This window comes from Myotis yumanensis, unplaced genomic scaffold, assembly GCF_028538775.1.
Source record: "Myotis yumanensis isolate MYYU_CA2020_CCGP unplaced genomic scaffold, mMyoYum1.0.hap1 SCAF_22, whole genome shotgun sequence".
In the NCBI taxonomy this organism is placed as follows: Eukaryota; Metazoa; Chordata; class Mammalia; order Chiroptera; family Vespertilionidae; genus Myotis; species Myotis yumanensis.
The window spans coordinates 3,219,757-3,234,473 of record NW_027223773.1 but is presented as its reverse complement, the minus strand read 5'-3'; the positions used below and the strand labels follow the sequence as shown (position 1 = coordinate 3,234,473).

At 60.8% G+C, this 14,717-nt stretch overlaps 1 protein-coding gene across 1 annotated transcript; it reads left to right on the top strand.

Annotated features, from left to right (window-relative positions):
• The first annotated feature begins 4,183 nt into the window (after positions 1-4,183).
• ACTA1 (actin alpha 1, skeletal muscle) lies at positions 4,184-7,007 on the top strand. The gene is made up of 7 exons (XM_070401255.1): positions 4,184-4,261; positions 5,054-5,194; positions 5,318-5,642; positions 5,772-5,933; positions 6,032-6,223; positions 6,364-6,545; positions 6,638-7,007. Exons 2-7 carry the CDS (start codon positions 5,066-5,068, stop codon positions 6,779-6,781), a joined length of 1,134 nt encoding a protein of 377 aa, XP_070257356.1. The 5' UTR covers positions 4,184-4,261; positions 5,054-5,065; the 3' UTR covers positions 6,782-7,007.
• The last annotated feature ends 7,710 nt before the right edge of the window (positions 7,008-14,717 follow it).

Genomic DNA, 14,717 nt, shown 5'->3' with positions numbered 1-14,717 from the left:
TTCAGGAGAGTGTTCAGGGCATAAAACATGTGTGGCTCGGGTTTCCCACGAGGCTGACCAGCTGCTGGCCAGGGCTTCAGTCACCTGACCCAGCGGGGGAGGAGCTAATAGAGACCAGAGCAGAAGTGAGTGACAGAGACTGGGGGAAAGTAAACCTGTGACTCCAACAGGAGTAACTCCCGTGGCCATTTTGAAATACACCTTAGGCTGTTGGGGGCTGTGCATCTGCCATATGCTGTGACTTCTCTTGTTGGGAGATGTTGTGAGCATTTCTGCGTGTCCCTAACCTGGCTCAGTAGCTCCCCCTCACTGTCCGTGGGTTCTTCCGTCTGCAGCGGAACCGTGGCCAATGAAACCAGTCTTCCCACAGGGCTCCTGGCAGTAGATGAGACTTAAGCTCCTACGGCACCTCATCAGCGCTGCAGCGAAAGGTGGCAGGAAACCATGCCATTCGAGGACCCTCTGTGTTTCTCAGCCTTTTTCCTGATCACTCCTTCCCAGGGGCCTCTGTGGACGGTGTTTCCTGTCGCCCGGCCTCTGCCCCTCCCACCCCACCCCCCATGAAGGTTTAATCCCACAGACGCGCTGTGTGTCTTTACGTACCATGGCCTTTGGTGGCCACCAGCCACTGTGAGACCTGAGGCTTCTCACTCCCCCTCCAAGGGCCAACTTCATCGCCTTTGAGCAGCCATGGCTTCAGGTTTCTTCAAGAGACAATTTTTTAATGACTGTAGGACACTACCTATGGCAGCACTATTATTGAACAGCGCGCTCTCTCTCAGGAGTTGGAGGGACGAGGCTGAGAGAACGGAGGTGTGAGCAATGGACAGCTGGCAGCTGAGGCTGCAGACAAGCAGGCGCTCAGCCCAGCGCCCGGCCGACGTGGTGTGGACTCTTCAAGGCTCTGGGCCCTGCCGCTCACTCGGCGAGAGCACAGCACTGTGCTCCCAGGGCGAGCACGGATGGAGGTGGCTTCCCGCCTGCTCCTGCCTCTGTCCCTCAGCCAGGAGTCCAACAAGACCCGAATGGGACTGAGCAGCCACTCAGAGGCCCAGCAGAGGCTAAGCCGGCCCCCACTGTGGCCGATTGCACGAGCTGTGTTCTCAGGCCCCGTCTTCCCGGGGTTGCTGGCCCAGAAGGCTTCTTAGCTGAGAGTTGTGTATTCAGTGCTCGCAGTGTGTATTTAGTGGACTCTGAGCTTAGCAAAGCTAGCTGTTGCGGGGGAGCCGGTGAGGAAGAGGGCAATGGGGGGGAAAGGTGACACGTAATACTTTCAACAATAAAGATTTTTTAAAAAAGAAAAGCTTGCTAAGGAGAGAGAGGAGTTGCCTTGAGCAAGAATTTTGGAAAATATTAATTCCATTCCCGTTTAAAATGTCAACAAGTTATTAGGTATTTAGTGGATTACAGCACGTTTCTTCCTACCAAAATTGAAGCTATCCCCCTTGCTTTTTTTCCTAGTATCTCCACTACCCATGACACAGCAGGACACAAGTATTAAAAATGAAATGTGGGTCTGTCCATTCTTCATCGTCCTCCAACATCATTGGAAAGGCTAACGTGAACCCTGGCCCGGTAGCTCAGTTGGTTAAGCATCGTCTCCATGTGCCAAGGTTGTGGGTTCCACCCCCGGTCAGGGAGTCAACCAATGAATGCCAACGTAAGTGGAACAACAAATCTAGGTTTCTCTCTCTTTCTCTCTCTCAAATCAATTTTAAGATACTCTCAAAGTAGGCCACATGTTAGGACACAAAACAAGGCTCTACAGGTTCAAGAAGATTGAAATCATATCAAGCATCTTCTTGGATCACAGTGGCCTGAAATTAGAAATCCACTCCAGTAAAAACAAAAACATTCAAACACACGGAGGCTAAAGATCATGTTATTAAACAATGAATGGGTTGCCAATGAGATCAAGAAATAAATAAATAAATAACTTCCTGGGAACAAATGAAAAAGCACACAGCGACCCAAAGTCTATGGGACACAGTGAAAGCAGTTCTGAGGGTAGTTCATAGCAAGACAGGCCTTCTCCAAGAAGCAAGAAAAAATTTTAATAAACTAGCCCTACAACTTACAGAATTAGAAAGAGAACAACCAGAAAAGACCAGAGTAAGTAGGAGGAAGAAAATAAGAAAAGATCAGAGCAGAAATAAATGGCATAGAGGCTAAAAAATAAAATAAAATACAAAAAAATCAATGAAACCAAGAGCTGGTTCTTTGAAGAGTTCAAGATTGATGGCCCTTTAGCCAGACTCATCAAGCAACAAAGAGAGACCTAGCTGGTTAGCCCAGTGGATAGAGTGTCAGCCTGGGGACTGATGGGTCCTGCTTCTGCTTGTGTACCACTCCGGTCAGGGCACATGCCTGGGGTTGTGGGCTCCATCCCCAGTAGGGGGCGTGCAGGAAGCAGTTGCTCCATGATTCTCATCATTGATGTTTCTCTCTCTCCCTCTCTGAAATCAATTAAAATATATTTTTTCAAAAAAATAAACAAGCTTTCCTATTTAAAAAGAGAGAGAGAAATAGGACCCAAATAAATAAACGTGTTTTTTCTAAAGGCTAAATATGAAACCATCGTAGCTTTGAACTGACGACCCTTTGCACTAACCACACTCCTCGTTCTTGAGTTGACGTGGGTCATTTTTAGGAAAAGCCACCCTCAGGGTGTTTTATATCCCCGGAGGGCCCACACCTGTCCCAGCTGCCGGCTCCGTTCCCCAATGGGAATGGCGACTATTTTGGGAACACGTAGGCACTTGAGAAAAATGAACAATTCCGTTCTGGCCTGCGCCCCATCGCTGATGTATCCCCCAAAGGCACGCCACTGAGTTCATGCCCGAAGATTGCTCCTGCTTGTGTTCCACAGCGAGGTTAGGACTGTCCTTGTCCTGGGGGGGGGCGGGAATGTGAGGCAGGCGGCTCCCGCCTGACCTCCCGTGACCCCCACTCCACCTTCCCACAGGCAGATCCAAACCCCAGGAAGTTTGGAAGCATCTCCCTGAGGCAGTATAAATAGAAGCGCTCCAGCCTCTGCTGATGGCGACTCCAAGGTGGACAGGCCTTGGCCAGCCTCGTTCTCTAAATATAAAGATGCGTGTGTGCAGCCTGCGGCGAAGGAAGCGCTGCAGCCTGTCCCACAAGCAGCGCCATGTCCTTGTCCTTGTCCTCTATCGACAGGGTGGCAGGGCTTCCGCCCGTCAGAGCGCCCACCGCCCGTGCGTCCCAGGAGGAGGCTCTGTGATCCTCCCTGTAGGGGGGTAGGGCGCTCAGCTGGGCCCACCGCCACCTGGGGCCCCTCACCCCGCGAGGAAGAGACCCTCCCATAGGAGTCACTTTTCCAGGCACCTCTGAGTGCGCTGCGGGTGGCCCTGCCCGCAGCCCTGGGTGCCCGGCTTGGTGCCCGCAGCTGCTGGCTGGACCCGTCCCCGGGAGCCCGCGCCTCCGCCCCACCCTCCTCAACCTCGGTGCCCGATGCCAGCTGTCTGCGCGGGGCAGCTGCCGACGGCCCTCTCAGCGGTGGGGGTGGGGGCCGGCTTAGACCTCTTAGATCTGCCCCCCTGAATTGGGGCGCTCAGGGGTGGAGATGCAGCATGAAGTTCCCCGGGGAGGGGTCGCCTCCCTTCCCTGCCTGGGACCCAGACACACCGGGTGTCACTCCTTCTCCCATCTTCTCAGCACCCCAGGCCCGGGACCCCTAGGACACGGCTCCCTCCTCCCTGTAGACGCCAGGGAGGTTTGGGGGCTGAGTAAGGAACGCGAAGGGGAGAAACGTGGGAGTCGCCGTCAGGAGCTCCCAGTGCGCGCAGAGTGGACGGGGCGGGAGGCTTTGGGCAGGACAGGTGCAGCCACAGGCGCGGCGGTGACCCTCGCTCCACCCTGGCCCCTCCCGCGGGCCACTGGGCCTGGTTGGGAGGGGCCGCCCGGCCCCGGGAGACACTCCATATACGGCCCGGCCCGCGGTACCTGGGCGCGGGCCAGGCCGCTCCTTCTATGGGCAGCGCAGGGGACCCGGGCGGGGGCCCAGGCCGCGAACCGGCCGAGGGAGGGTCTCCGGTGCCCAACACCCAAATATGGCTCGAGAAGGGGAGAGACATTCCTGCGGGCGGCGCGGGGGAGGGAGGGGAGCGCCCACGGGCTATATAAGCCCTGAGCGGGGGCGCCCTCGGCCACCGCAGCGGACAGCGCCCCGAGAAGCCTCGCTTCCCTCCGTGGCAGCCAGGGCCCCAGCCGGAGAGCTACAGGTGTAACCACCGCCCAGGTAGGGCAGGAGCAGGAAGGGGACCGAGGGACAGGCCCCACCCACTCGTGGATCAGCCCCCACGCCCGCGCGCCCTGCGCCTCGGCCCCGGAGCCACGCGCTCCTGGTCTAAAGAGGAGACGCGAGACAATCAATCGGCCTTTGCATAATGTCTCCAAAGTCTGCAGATCCATCCCCCTGCGGGCCGCTCCGCCCCGCAGTTAGCGTGCGCCCAGGCGCATGAAAGGTTTTGTCTCAACGTCCCCAAAGCAAATGCCTCCCAACCGAGCGCCAGAGCCAGGGGGCAGCCAGGCCTGGACTCCCCGGCTCGGCTCCCAGCAGGCGAAGGGCGCTCGGTGCTGAGTCTGGAACGTTCGGGGCCGTTCCTCCGGGGACCCGGCATCGCGGCCCTTCCCACCAGCTCCCTCCGCCCTCACCCGCGCCCGGCGAGTGGGTATCGGGCCTCATTCTCCCCGGGTGCGGCCCCGGCCTGGAGCGGGTGGGCGCTGGCGCCCGGCTCCGGCCGGCAGCGAAGGCACAGGGTTTCCGGGGACGCTGTGCGCCTCGGCCCCGGGCTGGAGAGATTCCCAGTGTGGGCTCCACCTGCGTCCCTCTCCCAGGCTCAGCGCAGCCCCGGGCGGGGGAGCGCAGTCGGAGGCCGTCCCTTCCCGGTTCCCCCGGCTTGATGCGCGGCGGGGCTGGGCGTGTCCATCGGTCCCGCGGCCGCAGGGCGCTCGGGCGGGCGGACGGGCGGGCGGCGGGGTCTCCTGACCCCACGCGCCCTGCATCTCCGCGGCCCTTCTGTCCTCGCAGAAACCAAACACCATGTGCGACGAAGACGAGACCACCGCCCTCGTGTGCGACAACGGCTCCGGCCTGGTGAAAGCTGGCTTCGCCGGCGACGACGCGCCCAGGGCCGTGTTCCCCTCCATCGTGGGCCGCCCGCGTCACCAGGTCAGGCTGCGCCTCGGCGGAGGGGGCTGGGCCGGGGTCCCCGCGGGGGCCCAGCGACGCGCGCACCTCCCGGGAGTCCAGGCGACGGGGGGGCGCTGAGCGCTCGGTGTCTCCGCTCCGCAGGGCGTCATGGTGGGCATGGGGCAGAAGGACTCCTACGTGGGCGACGAGGCGCAGAGCAAGAGGGGTATCCTGACCCTCAAGTACCCCATCGAGCACGGCATCATCACCAACTGGGACGACATGGAGAAGATCTGGCACCACACCTTCTACAACGAGCTGCGCGTGGCCCCCGAGGAGCACCCCACGCTGCTCACCGAGGCGCCCCTGAACCCCAAGGCCAACCGGGAGAAGATGACCCAGATCATGTTTGAGACCTTCAACGTGCCCGCCATGTACGTGGCCATCCAGGCCGTGCTGTCCCTCTACGCCTCCGGCCGTACCACCGGTGAGTGCCCGCCCCCCCCTCCCCGTCCCCCCAGTGCGCGCCCCGCAGCAGCCGGAGCCCGAGCACACGGGGCCGCCGGCCTCACTCCCGCCCACCGGCCGCCCGGCTCACCCTGCCCCGCCCCCGCAGGCATCGTCCTGGACTCCGGCGACGGCGTCACCCACAACGTGCCCATCTATGAGGGCTACGCGCTGCCGCACGCCATCATGCGCCTGGACCTGGCGGGCCGCGACCTCACCGACTACCTGATGAAGATTCTCACCGAGCGTGGCTACTCCTTCGTGACCACCGGTGCGCGGCGGCCGGGCATCCTGGGCGGGCTGGGCGGGCGGCGCGCGGGTCCCGGGCTCCCGCGCTGAAGGCTCCCCTCCGGCCCTGGTCCCCCGCAGCCGAACGTGAGATCGTGCGCGACATCAAGGAGAAGCTGTGCTACGTGGCCCTGGACTTCGAGAACGAGATGGCCACGGCCGCCTCCTCCTCCTCCCTGGAGAAGAGCTACGAGCTGCCCGACGGGCAGGTCATCACCATCGGCAACGAGCGCTTCCGCTGCCCGGAGACGCTCTTCCAGCCCTCCTTCATCGGTGAGCGCCCCCCTGGGCCCGACCCGGCCCAACCCGGCCCGGCCCAACCCGGCCCGGCCCGTCCCCGCCCGGCCCCAGGGCGCGCACGCGGGTCCCACCACCTCCCCGCACCGGCTCACGCTCCCCCGCGCGCCCCCCAGGCATGGAGTCGGCGGGCATCCACGAGACCACCTACAACAGCATCATGAAGTGCGACATCGACATCCGCAAGGACCTGTACGCCAACAACGTCATGTCGGGGGGCACCACCATGTACCCGGGTATCGCCGACCGCATGCAGAAGGAGATCACGGCGCTGGCCCCCAGCACCATGAAGATCAAGGTGGGCGGCCGCCCGCGCCCCTGCCGCCTGCCCGCCCGCCCGCCCGCGGGTCCCGGGCCGCCCCCAGACCTGACGCGCCCCTGTCTTTGCAGATCATCGCCCCGCCCGAGCGCAAGTACTCCGTGTGGATCGGCGGCTCCATCCTGGCCTCGCTGTCCACCTTCCAGCAGATGTGGATCACCAAGCAGGAGTACGACGAGGCGGGCCCGTCCATTGTCCACCGCAAATGCTTCTAGGCCCCGCGCGCCCCCGGCGCGCCCCTTCTCCTCAGGACGACACCGCTGCGCAGCGGCCACCGCGGCAACTTTGTCTCCAGCCGCTTCCGTCGCGGCCGCCGCAAACCGACACAGTGTTTATACCGTGTACAGACATTAACTTATTTACCTCATTTTGTTATTTTTCAAACAAAGCCCTGTGGAAGGAAAAGCAACACTTGAAGCATTAAACACAGCCACTCTGTTATGCTGCGTCGAGTTCTTTGTCGTGTTGATGGGCCGGGGTGGGGGGCGGCTGGGGGCGGGGGCGGGGGGGGTTGCCAAGAGGGACCCCCTTTTCTTGCGTCACGTTCCACAATAAGTGCGCCCCTTACCAGACCTTAGTTAAGTCTCCCCGGGGTCACGATTTCCCCTCTGGATCCCATCCATTCTCCAAACTGGCGGGCGCGTCGGGCCCCACTGGCAGCGCGCGCGCGGCTCGCCGAGCGCCCTCCCCTCCGCAGCGCGCGCGGCTCGCCCAGGCCCGGGCGCTGGCCGTGGTGCTGAGCCCGAGAGCCGCCCGCAGGGCTCGCTGCTCCACCCCCCGCAGGCGTCTCCGTGTTCCCCAGACCCAAAGGCTTGTGTTTTGCGTTTAACGAACCCGTTTTCGCCTGTGAGTGCAGACGACCCCTTCCCTTCTCCATTGGAAAGCCTTTGGCGTCGTGCCCGTGATGGTGGCGCAAAGAAGCGCTCTTCAGTGCCGGGCTGGGATAGAGAGGCGCCCAGGTTGGTGGTGGGGGGGGGGGGGGGGCAGGGAAGGCCACGGGAGCGCTTCACAAAGGATGGCGCCTGTGCTGGGAGCCCTCAGCAAGGCAGTGTCTGGAGGAAGAAGAGTAGCTCGGCCGGCGTGGCTCAGTGGTTGAGCATCAACCTATGAACCAGGAGGTCAGGGCACATGCCGGGGTTGTGGGCTCGACCCCCAGTAGGGGGCGTGCAGGAGGCAGCCGATTCATGATGCTCTCTCTTCATTGATGTTTCTCTCTCTCTCCCTCTCCCTTCCTCTCTGAAATCAATACAAATATATTTAAAATAAACTAAAATAGCTGCAGTCTTTTCCCTGGGTCTGCAAAGTACCAGGCTGCCAGGGCGCCAGCTGGGAGGCAGAGGGCCTGGAGCCTTGCAGCCGATGCCAATGTGTCACATGTCACCAGGGTCAGCTGAGCCAGGGAAAACGAAAACATGAAGGGCGAAAGGAAAGCTAAGGCGGTTAGAGTGATAAGTCCCAGGACGGCTTCAGTGGGAGGGATGACAGGCGATTCTTTTTTGCCTTTTTAAAAAAATTATTTATATTTTTTATTGATTTCAGAGAGGAATAGAGAGGGAGAGAGATAGAAGTATCAATGATGAGAGAGAATTATTGATCGACTGCCTCCTGCATGCCCCACACTGGGGATCGAGCCTGCAACCAGGGCATGTGCCCTTGACGGGAATTGAACCCGGGACCCTTCAGTCCATAGGCTGATGCTCTATCCACTGAGCCAAAACAAGCCAGGGCTTTTTTTGCCTTTTTATATTTTAATATTTCTTGCAACCTCCTCCCACCAAGAAATATGTTGTATTTTAATATTAAAAATATTAAAGTAAACAATAAAAATAAAGAAACAGAAATCAAAGTTTACGTCCACTATCCCAACAGCCGTGATTGATATTTCAGTGACTGGTTTGGGCCGACCATTCATTGGTGACCCTGCGGTGACCCGAGGCCCGGGTCCTGAGGCAGGTGGAGGGGCCTTGGGGTCTGGGCAGTGGGTCAGAGGTCAGCTGGCTGCATCACACGTGATCACACGTGATCCCAAGGTGGCACTGGCTGAAAGGAGCTAAACTTTCTTTATTCTTTTAAATACATTTTTATTGATTTCAGAGAGGAAGGGGGAGAGGGAGAGAGAAACATCAAGGAGAGAGGGACATCCTCAATTGGCTGCCTCCTGCACACCCGCTACTGGGGATCGAGCCTGCAACCTGGGCATGTGCCCTGCCCGGGAATTGAACTGTGACCTCCTGGTTCACAGGTTGGTGCTTAACCACTGAGCCGCACCGGCCGGGCTGGTCTTGGTTCCTCTTGAGCTCACTTTCACTCCACGATGGCCCTGCTAATCGGCACAGCTGCCAGTCATCAACTAACCCGCTGACTTCTTCGGCAAACGCTCACTGGGCACGCTCCGGGGCCCGGCCTGTGCTGGCAGGGGAAACGGTGAGCCCGGAACCGCGGGGTCCCCCCCCACAGGCTGACCACGCCGTGGGGCAGACAGTTAATCAGTGACAGCACCTCGCAGTGTAAGTCTGTGCATTGGGCAGGTGCTGGGAGGCAGGGGCGCGGCCCTGGCAGCAGAGAACAAGCCAGGGGCGCCTGGGGGCCGGTCTGAGCAAGGGCAGGTGGGGGAACCCTGAAGGGTCAGCAGGGTTAACAGGTGGAGGAGGAGCAGCTCCTGCGAGGCCAGGGGGGGCCCAAGCCCTGAGGGGGGGGTGCGGCGGAGGAAGTGGGGGCGGGTGGAGGGTGCAGAGAGACGCACTGAGCAGACCCTTCATGGCTGAGCATTGATATTTTCTTTCTCTTCTGTTTGTTTTCTTTCTTTCTTCTTCTTTGTTGTTGTTGTTGTTGACTCTATTACAGATGTCTCCTATTTCCCTCTCCTTTGCCCCCCTCCACCCTGCCCCGCGCTCCCCCCCACCCACCCAGGCCTTCACCACATTATTGTCTGTGTCCGTGGGCTGGGCGCCTGTGCATATATATTCTTTGGTGGATCTCTTTCCCTCTGAGGTCTTTCCGTCTGTTTCCTTTATCTTTATTCCAAGAGCAATGGAGAGAGAGAGAGAGAGAGAGAGAGAGAGAGGGAGAGAGAGAGGCATTGTGTGGGCAGGGGGAGAGCTCTGTGGCAGCTCCGGGTTCTCTGACTCACATCAGATACTCACCGAGCTGTGGGGCAGCCGGAGCTTGTGAGCAGGTGGGTGTGGGAGCTGCCGGGGGGATGGAGCAGCCTGGGCCATAGATGGGGTGCAGCCTGGGCCCTGAGGTGGGGTGCAGCCTGGGCCATAGATGGGGTGCAGCCTGGCCCTGAGGTGGGGTGCAGCCTGGGCCCTGAAATGGGGTGCAGCCTGGGCCCTAGATGGGGAGCAGCCTGGGCCATAGATGGGGTGCAGCCAGGCCCTGAGATGGGGTGCAGCCTGGCCCATAGATGGGGTGCAGCCAGGCCCTGAGATGGGGTGCAGCCTGGCCCTGAGGTGGGGTGCAGCCTGGCCCTGAGATGGGGCGCAGCCTGGCCCTGAGGTGGGGTGCAGCCTGGCCTTGAGGTGGGGAGCAGCCTGGGCCATAGATGGGATGCAGCCAGGCCCTGAGGTAGGGTGCAGCCTGGGCCATAGATGGGATGCAGCCTGGGCCCTGAGATGGGGTGCAGCCTGGGCCCTAGATGGGGTGCAGCCTGGGCCCTGAGATGAGGTGCAGCCTGGGCCATAGATGGGGTACAGCCTGGGCCATAGATGGGATGCAGCCTGGGCCCTGAGATGGGGTGCAGCCTGGGCCATAGATGGGGTACAGCCTGGGCCATAGATGGGGAGCAGCCTGGCCCTGAGATGGGGTGCAGCCTGGTACCTCCTCTCAGTGAGCTCCAGGCTGGAGCGGGCAGGAGGCTCCTGGGAGCTGGAATGTTCGCTGTAGGAAGCCCACCGGCAGGAGCAGGAGGGCTGTTTGCATTCCCTCCACCCCAGGCCCCGCTGCAGGGGGCTCTTAAACGGTCAGGGGGCTTGGAGGAGCCCCTCACACAGCCGCTCCATCCTCTCTAGCCCCTCTGCTCCGAGGATCTGTGCTCTGTGCGCTGGGAAGGGGGGAGGGGGGAGGAGGGGTGTCTAGGAGGGAAAAGGCAGTGGGAGACAGGAGGAGAGAGAGAGGAGGGGGGTAGAAGCAAGAGGGGGAGGGGAGGCCGCAGCTGTCTGCCAGCCCTGCTGCCTGCCACCGCCTGCCACCCGGTGAGCCCGGTGCCAGCTCCCCCGCCTGCCTCTATTTTTATCCCAGCGCCTGCTCATGGTAAGCGCCCCTGTGGCAGAGAATCGGATGGCAGAGCGGGCGGGCCAGAGGGAGTCATGTAGAGGCCTAACTAGGAATTATGAAGCCAGGAGTGCCGTCTTTTTAATAACCAGGCGGCTAAGCTGCCTCCGGGGTGTGTGGAGCTGCCAGGCCCCACAGTAAGGACTGGGAACGAGCAGGAGTCACCAGATCAGCAGCCTGGGGTGGGGGTAGGGGGTGGGGGGTGGGGGGTGGCAGCCACAGGAGGGGCTCAGGGAAGCTGTGTTAATGGGCACTTATGTGTGACCCAGGGCAGAGAGCGGGAGGCCCCACTGGTGCTGAGCGGAGAGAACAATAGATGATCAGAAAGAAATGGAGGCCCGGCCCGTGTGGCTCAGTGGTTGAGTGTCCACCTAGGAACCAGGAGGTCACAGTTCATTCCTGGTCAGGGCACAGGCCCGGGTTGCGGGCTCCATCCCCAGCAGGGGGGTGCAGGAGGCAGCCGGTCCATGATTCTTTCTCATCATCGATGTCTCTCTCTCTCTCTCTCTCCCTCTCCTTTCTTCTCTGAAATCAATAAAAATATTTTTTTTTAAAAGAGAAAGACATGTAAGGGCCGGGCCACCATCCCAGGAGCGGCGTTCCCTCGGGCACGTCGTTTGTGTCTTTGAGCCTCAGTTTCCCCTCTGTGAGGGTGGAGGTGCCCGGCCCTGCAGCGTTGGGGGATTGGGACAACTGTCTCCGTGAACGCTGTGAGGGGAAGGCTGCACCCCCAATACCACCCTCACCCCACTCTGCAGTTAGGGCTGCTCTCTCTTTAGTCTGTAATGGGAACACCATGCACAGCCTTTCCGAGGTCACAAGGTCATGGGCAGGACCAGGAGGGGTGCTGCCACCTGCCTTTGCGCCCCCTGGGGCTCAGCACCACCTGGAGGGGGCTGAAGACTTGGATAATCTCCCTGGTGATGGTCCCCTTTGTGTGTGTGTGTGTGTGTGTGTGTGTGTATGCGTGTGTTTTAAGTATTTTTTATTATTATTATTGATTTCAGAGAGGAAGGGAAAGGGAGAGAGAGATCGATCGGCTGCCTCCTGCATGCCCCACACCAGGGACTGAGCCCGCAACCTGGGCACGTGCCCTTGACCGGGAATTGAACCCGGGACATTTCAGTCTGAAGGCCCACGCTCTGTCCACGGAGCCGACCCAGCCAGGGCCAACCTGGCGTGGGGAGCGTCCGGGTAGGAGCCTGCGGTCTGGGCTCTGGCTCCGGAGAGAACTTGTTTGCATCACATTAAAGGCGGATGCGGAGGGTGTCCATCCAGGTGCCGTAGAGGGACTGGGCGAGGAACTGGTGCTCGCTCTCGCTGGGGATCTGGGGTGCTTTCTGAGGGGTGCACAGACAGAGCCATTGTGCCCCCTGGGTCCCTATAGAATGGCGGCCCCCCCCCCACTCCCCCTGTGCTGCTCTCTCCCCGCTCCTTGGCTGGCTGGACAGGAGACTGGACAGCTCTGGTCTTTCCTGGGAAGAATCCCCATATGCAGAGCAAGATCGGGGTGACCCAGGCCCGGGGAGTGGGGGGGTGGGGGGCTGCCTGTGCCCCGAGGTGGAGGCCCGGCAGCTGAGCTGCTGAGCCCGGCACAGCCCGAGTGCCCGAGCTGCACCCACAGGAGCAGGCGCTGGCCCTGGCCCTGGCGCGGGTTCAGCTTTCCTGGGGACCTCCCAGGACAGACAGCTGTCCACTCCCTCACGCGCTCGGCCTGACCCTAGAAGGAAGCAGAGGGACACTGACAAGTGGCCTGATGTCCCCCCGTTCTGCTTGGACAAGTGAGCCCGGCTCTAGACTCCAACTTAAAGCCGGGAGCGGCTCGGGGGGGGCGGGGCGGGCTGGGGGAGGGAGGCCAGGGCCTGCAGACTCAGTGTATCTGCCACGTCGCCCCCTCTGATGGGAGCCCAAGCCCCTACTCCCCGAGACATCGCCTCTCAGCCCCTCAGGCGCCCGCTCCCACACATGGGGGGTTCGCCCCTCACTGTGCGCCTCCGTTTATCCCATTAGGTGTCCTGAGCTGTTTGTCTTTCCTGAGCAGAGCCTGTGTGTGCCCGTCCGTCCTTGGCCCCAGGGGCAAGAGCAGCCTGACCTTGAACTGCTGGGACATGCTCTCAAGCCCCAACTGCCTGCGGTGGGTCCCTGAGAGCCGTGGCCAAGCCCCCCTGATCATGTGGCTCCCCGAGAAACCTCCTTCCTTCCCTGGGGGGCTCGGTGACAGGCTGCTGGCCAAGCAGCCAGTGACATGACCTGGGCTGAGGGGCTGGCCCCGGGGTGGGCTGGGAGCAGTCAGCTCTTGAGGAAAGCCGGAAGGATTCCCATTTTACAGATTTGGAAAACGAGGCTGAGAGTTAATGAGAGAATCCCAAGATAAAGTTGCATCATGAAGCCGATGGTGCCCAGGCGGCGTGGCTCAATGGTTAAGTGTCGACCTATGAACCAGGAGGTCACGGTTCGATTCCCGGTCAAGGGCACATGCCCAGGTTGCTGGGCTCTATCCCCAGTGTGGGGCGTGCAGGAAGCAGCCGGTCCATGATAGTCTCTCATCATGGATGTTTCTATCTCTCCTTCCCTCTCTCTTCCTCTCTCAAATCAATAAAGATATAGTTTTTAAAAAAAAAAACATTAAAAAAAATGAACCCCTGTCTCCAGCCTGTTACTCTCTCCGGAGTCGTGGATGCCCAGAAGGAATGTGGGGGTGCTGGGCACAAGATGGAGGGAGGCATTTTCCTCCTAGAGCCCCCCCTCCCAAGTCAGAGTCCGCATGGACGACAGAGGCCTCCGGCCCCCCCACTTCCTTAACCAGGTTTCTGACTTCTCTCTCTTCCAGCGGCCTCCGCCTTCTCCGGGCTTGTTGTCCATTTCCTGGGCTCATTCTCATGTAACCGAGAGCTCGGGAGGGGCTGCCCTGCGCTGGCCCTGGAGCCGGAGCCAGGGAAGCTGTGGGGACAGGGACAGGGCAGCCGTTCTGGGCTGGGCTGGAGGCGACAGCTGGGCCACATGCCTGCCATTCCCCCCAGCACGCTCATCCTCTCGTTATAGGGCGCCTGGCATGCCCGGCGGGGGGCTCTGGCCTGGGGGGCCCTGGCCTGGGGTGGACGCCCTGCCGCTTTAGGGCAAGGCCACGGGGACAGGCGGCCGGTGTCAGCTTTCGGCTCCTTGCATGGCCAGGGCTCGCAGCCCGCCTTCTGATTTGTGCGTATTCTTAGGTCCCAGGGACGTCACCCGGCAGCCATGGGTGAGCCTCGGAGGGGGGGGGGGGGGGGTCCGTCCAGGTCCAGTCTGTGCAGGGAACTTGGGGGGGGGGGGGTGTCGGAGAGCAGGCCCACGGCTCCTCCAGGCACAAGGACAAAGGTGCCTCTGGTGTGTTCCGTGCCTTTTCTCGCTGCCTCTTCACTGCCCCTGAGCTCCCACCTGGGCCCCTCGTGCACCCCCGCCCAGTGGCTCCTTTCTTCTCTATTAATTAACCTCATTCAGCACGGCCGGCGTGGCTCAGGGGTTGAGGGTTGACCTAGGAACCAGGAGGTCACGGTTCGATTCCCGGTCAGGGCACAGGCCCGGGTGGTGGACTTGATCCCCAGTGTGGGGCGTGCAGGAGGCAGTCAACCCATGATTCTCTCTCATCATGGATGTTTCTCTCTCTCTCTCTTCCTCTCTGAAATCAGTACAAATATATTTTAAACAAATTACCCCAGCGCATGGCTGACAGGGGCTGCCTTGCTCTCTCTCCCTGGGAACATATGGGCATGTTTACTGGGGCAGTTACTCGACCAGGAGAGCTAATTTTGGAAACTGGAACCACACTCCCTGGAGGCCTGCCTGGGGCCAGGTGGGCTCTGTGCAGCTGAGCTGGTGGGAGGCGTGCAGGCCCCGCCCAAT

What these genes read in the sequence shown, in the direction of transcription:
- ACTA1 (XM_070401255.1), top strand. Translation starts at nt 5,066, where the DNA reads ATGTGCGACGAAGACGAGACCACCGCCCTCGTGTGCGACAACGGCTCC. An exon ending in CTACTCCTTCGTGACCACCG is followed by an intron (nt 5,934 to 6,031) that starts GTGCGCGGCGGC and finishes GGTCCCCCGCAG; the next exon opens with CCGAACGTGAGATCGTGCGC. An exon ending in CCAGCACCATGAAGATCAAG is followed by an intron (nt 6,546 to 6,637) that starts GTGGGCGGCCGC and finishes CTGTCTTTGCAG; the next exon opens with ATCATCGCCCCGCCCGAGCG.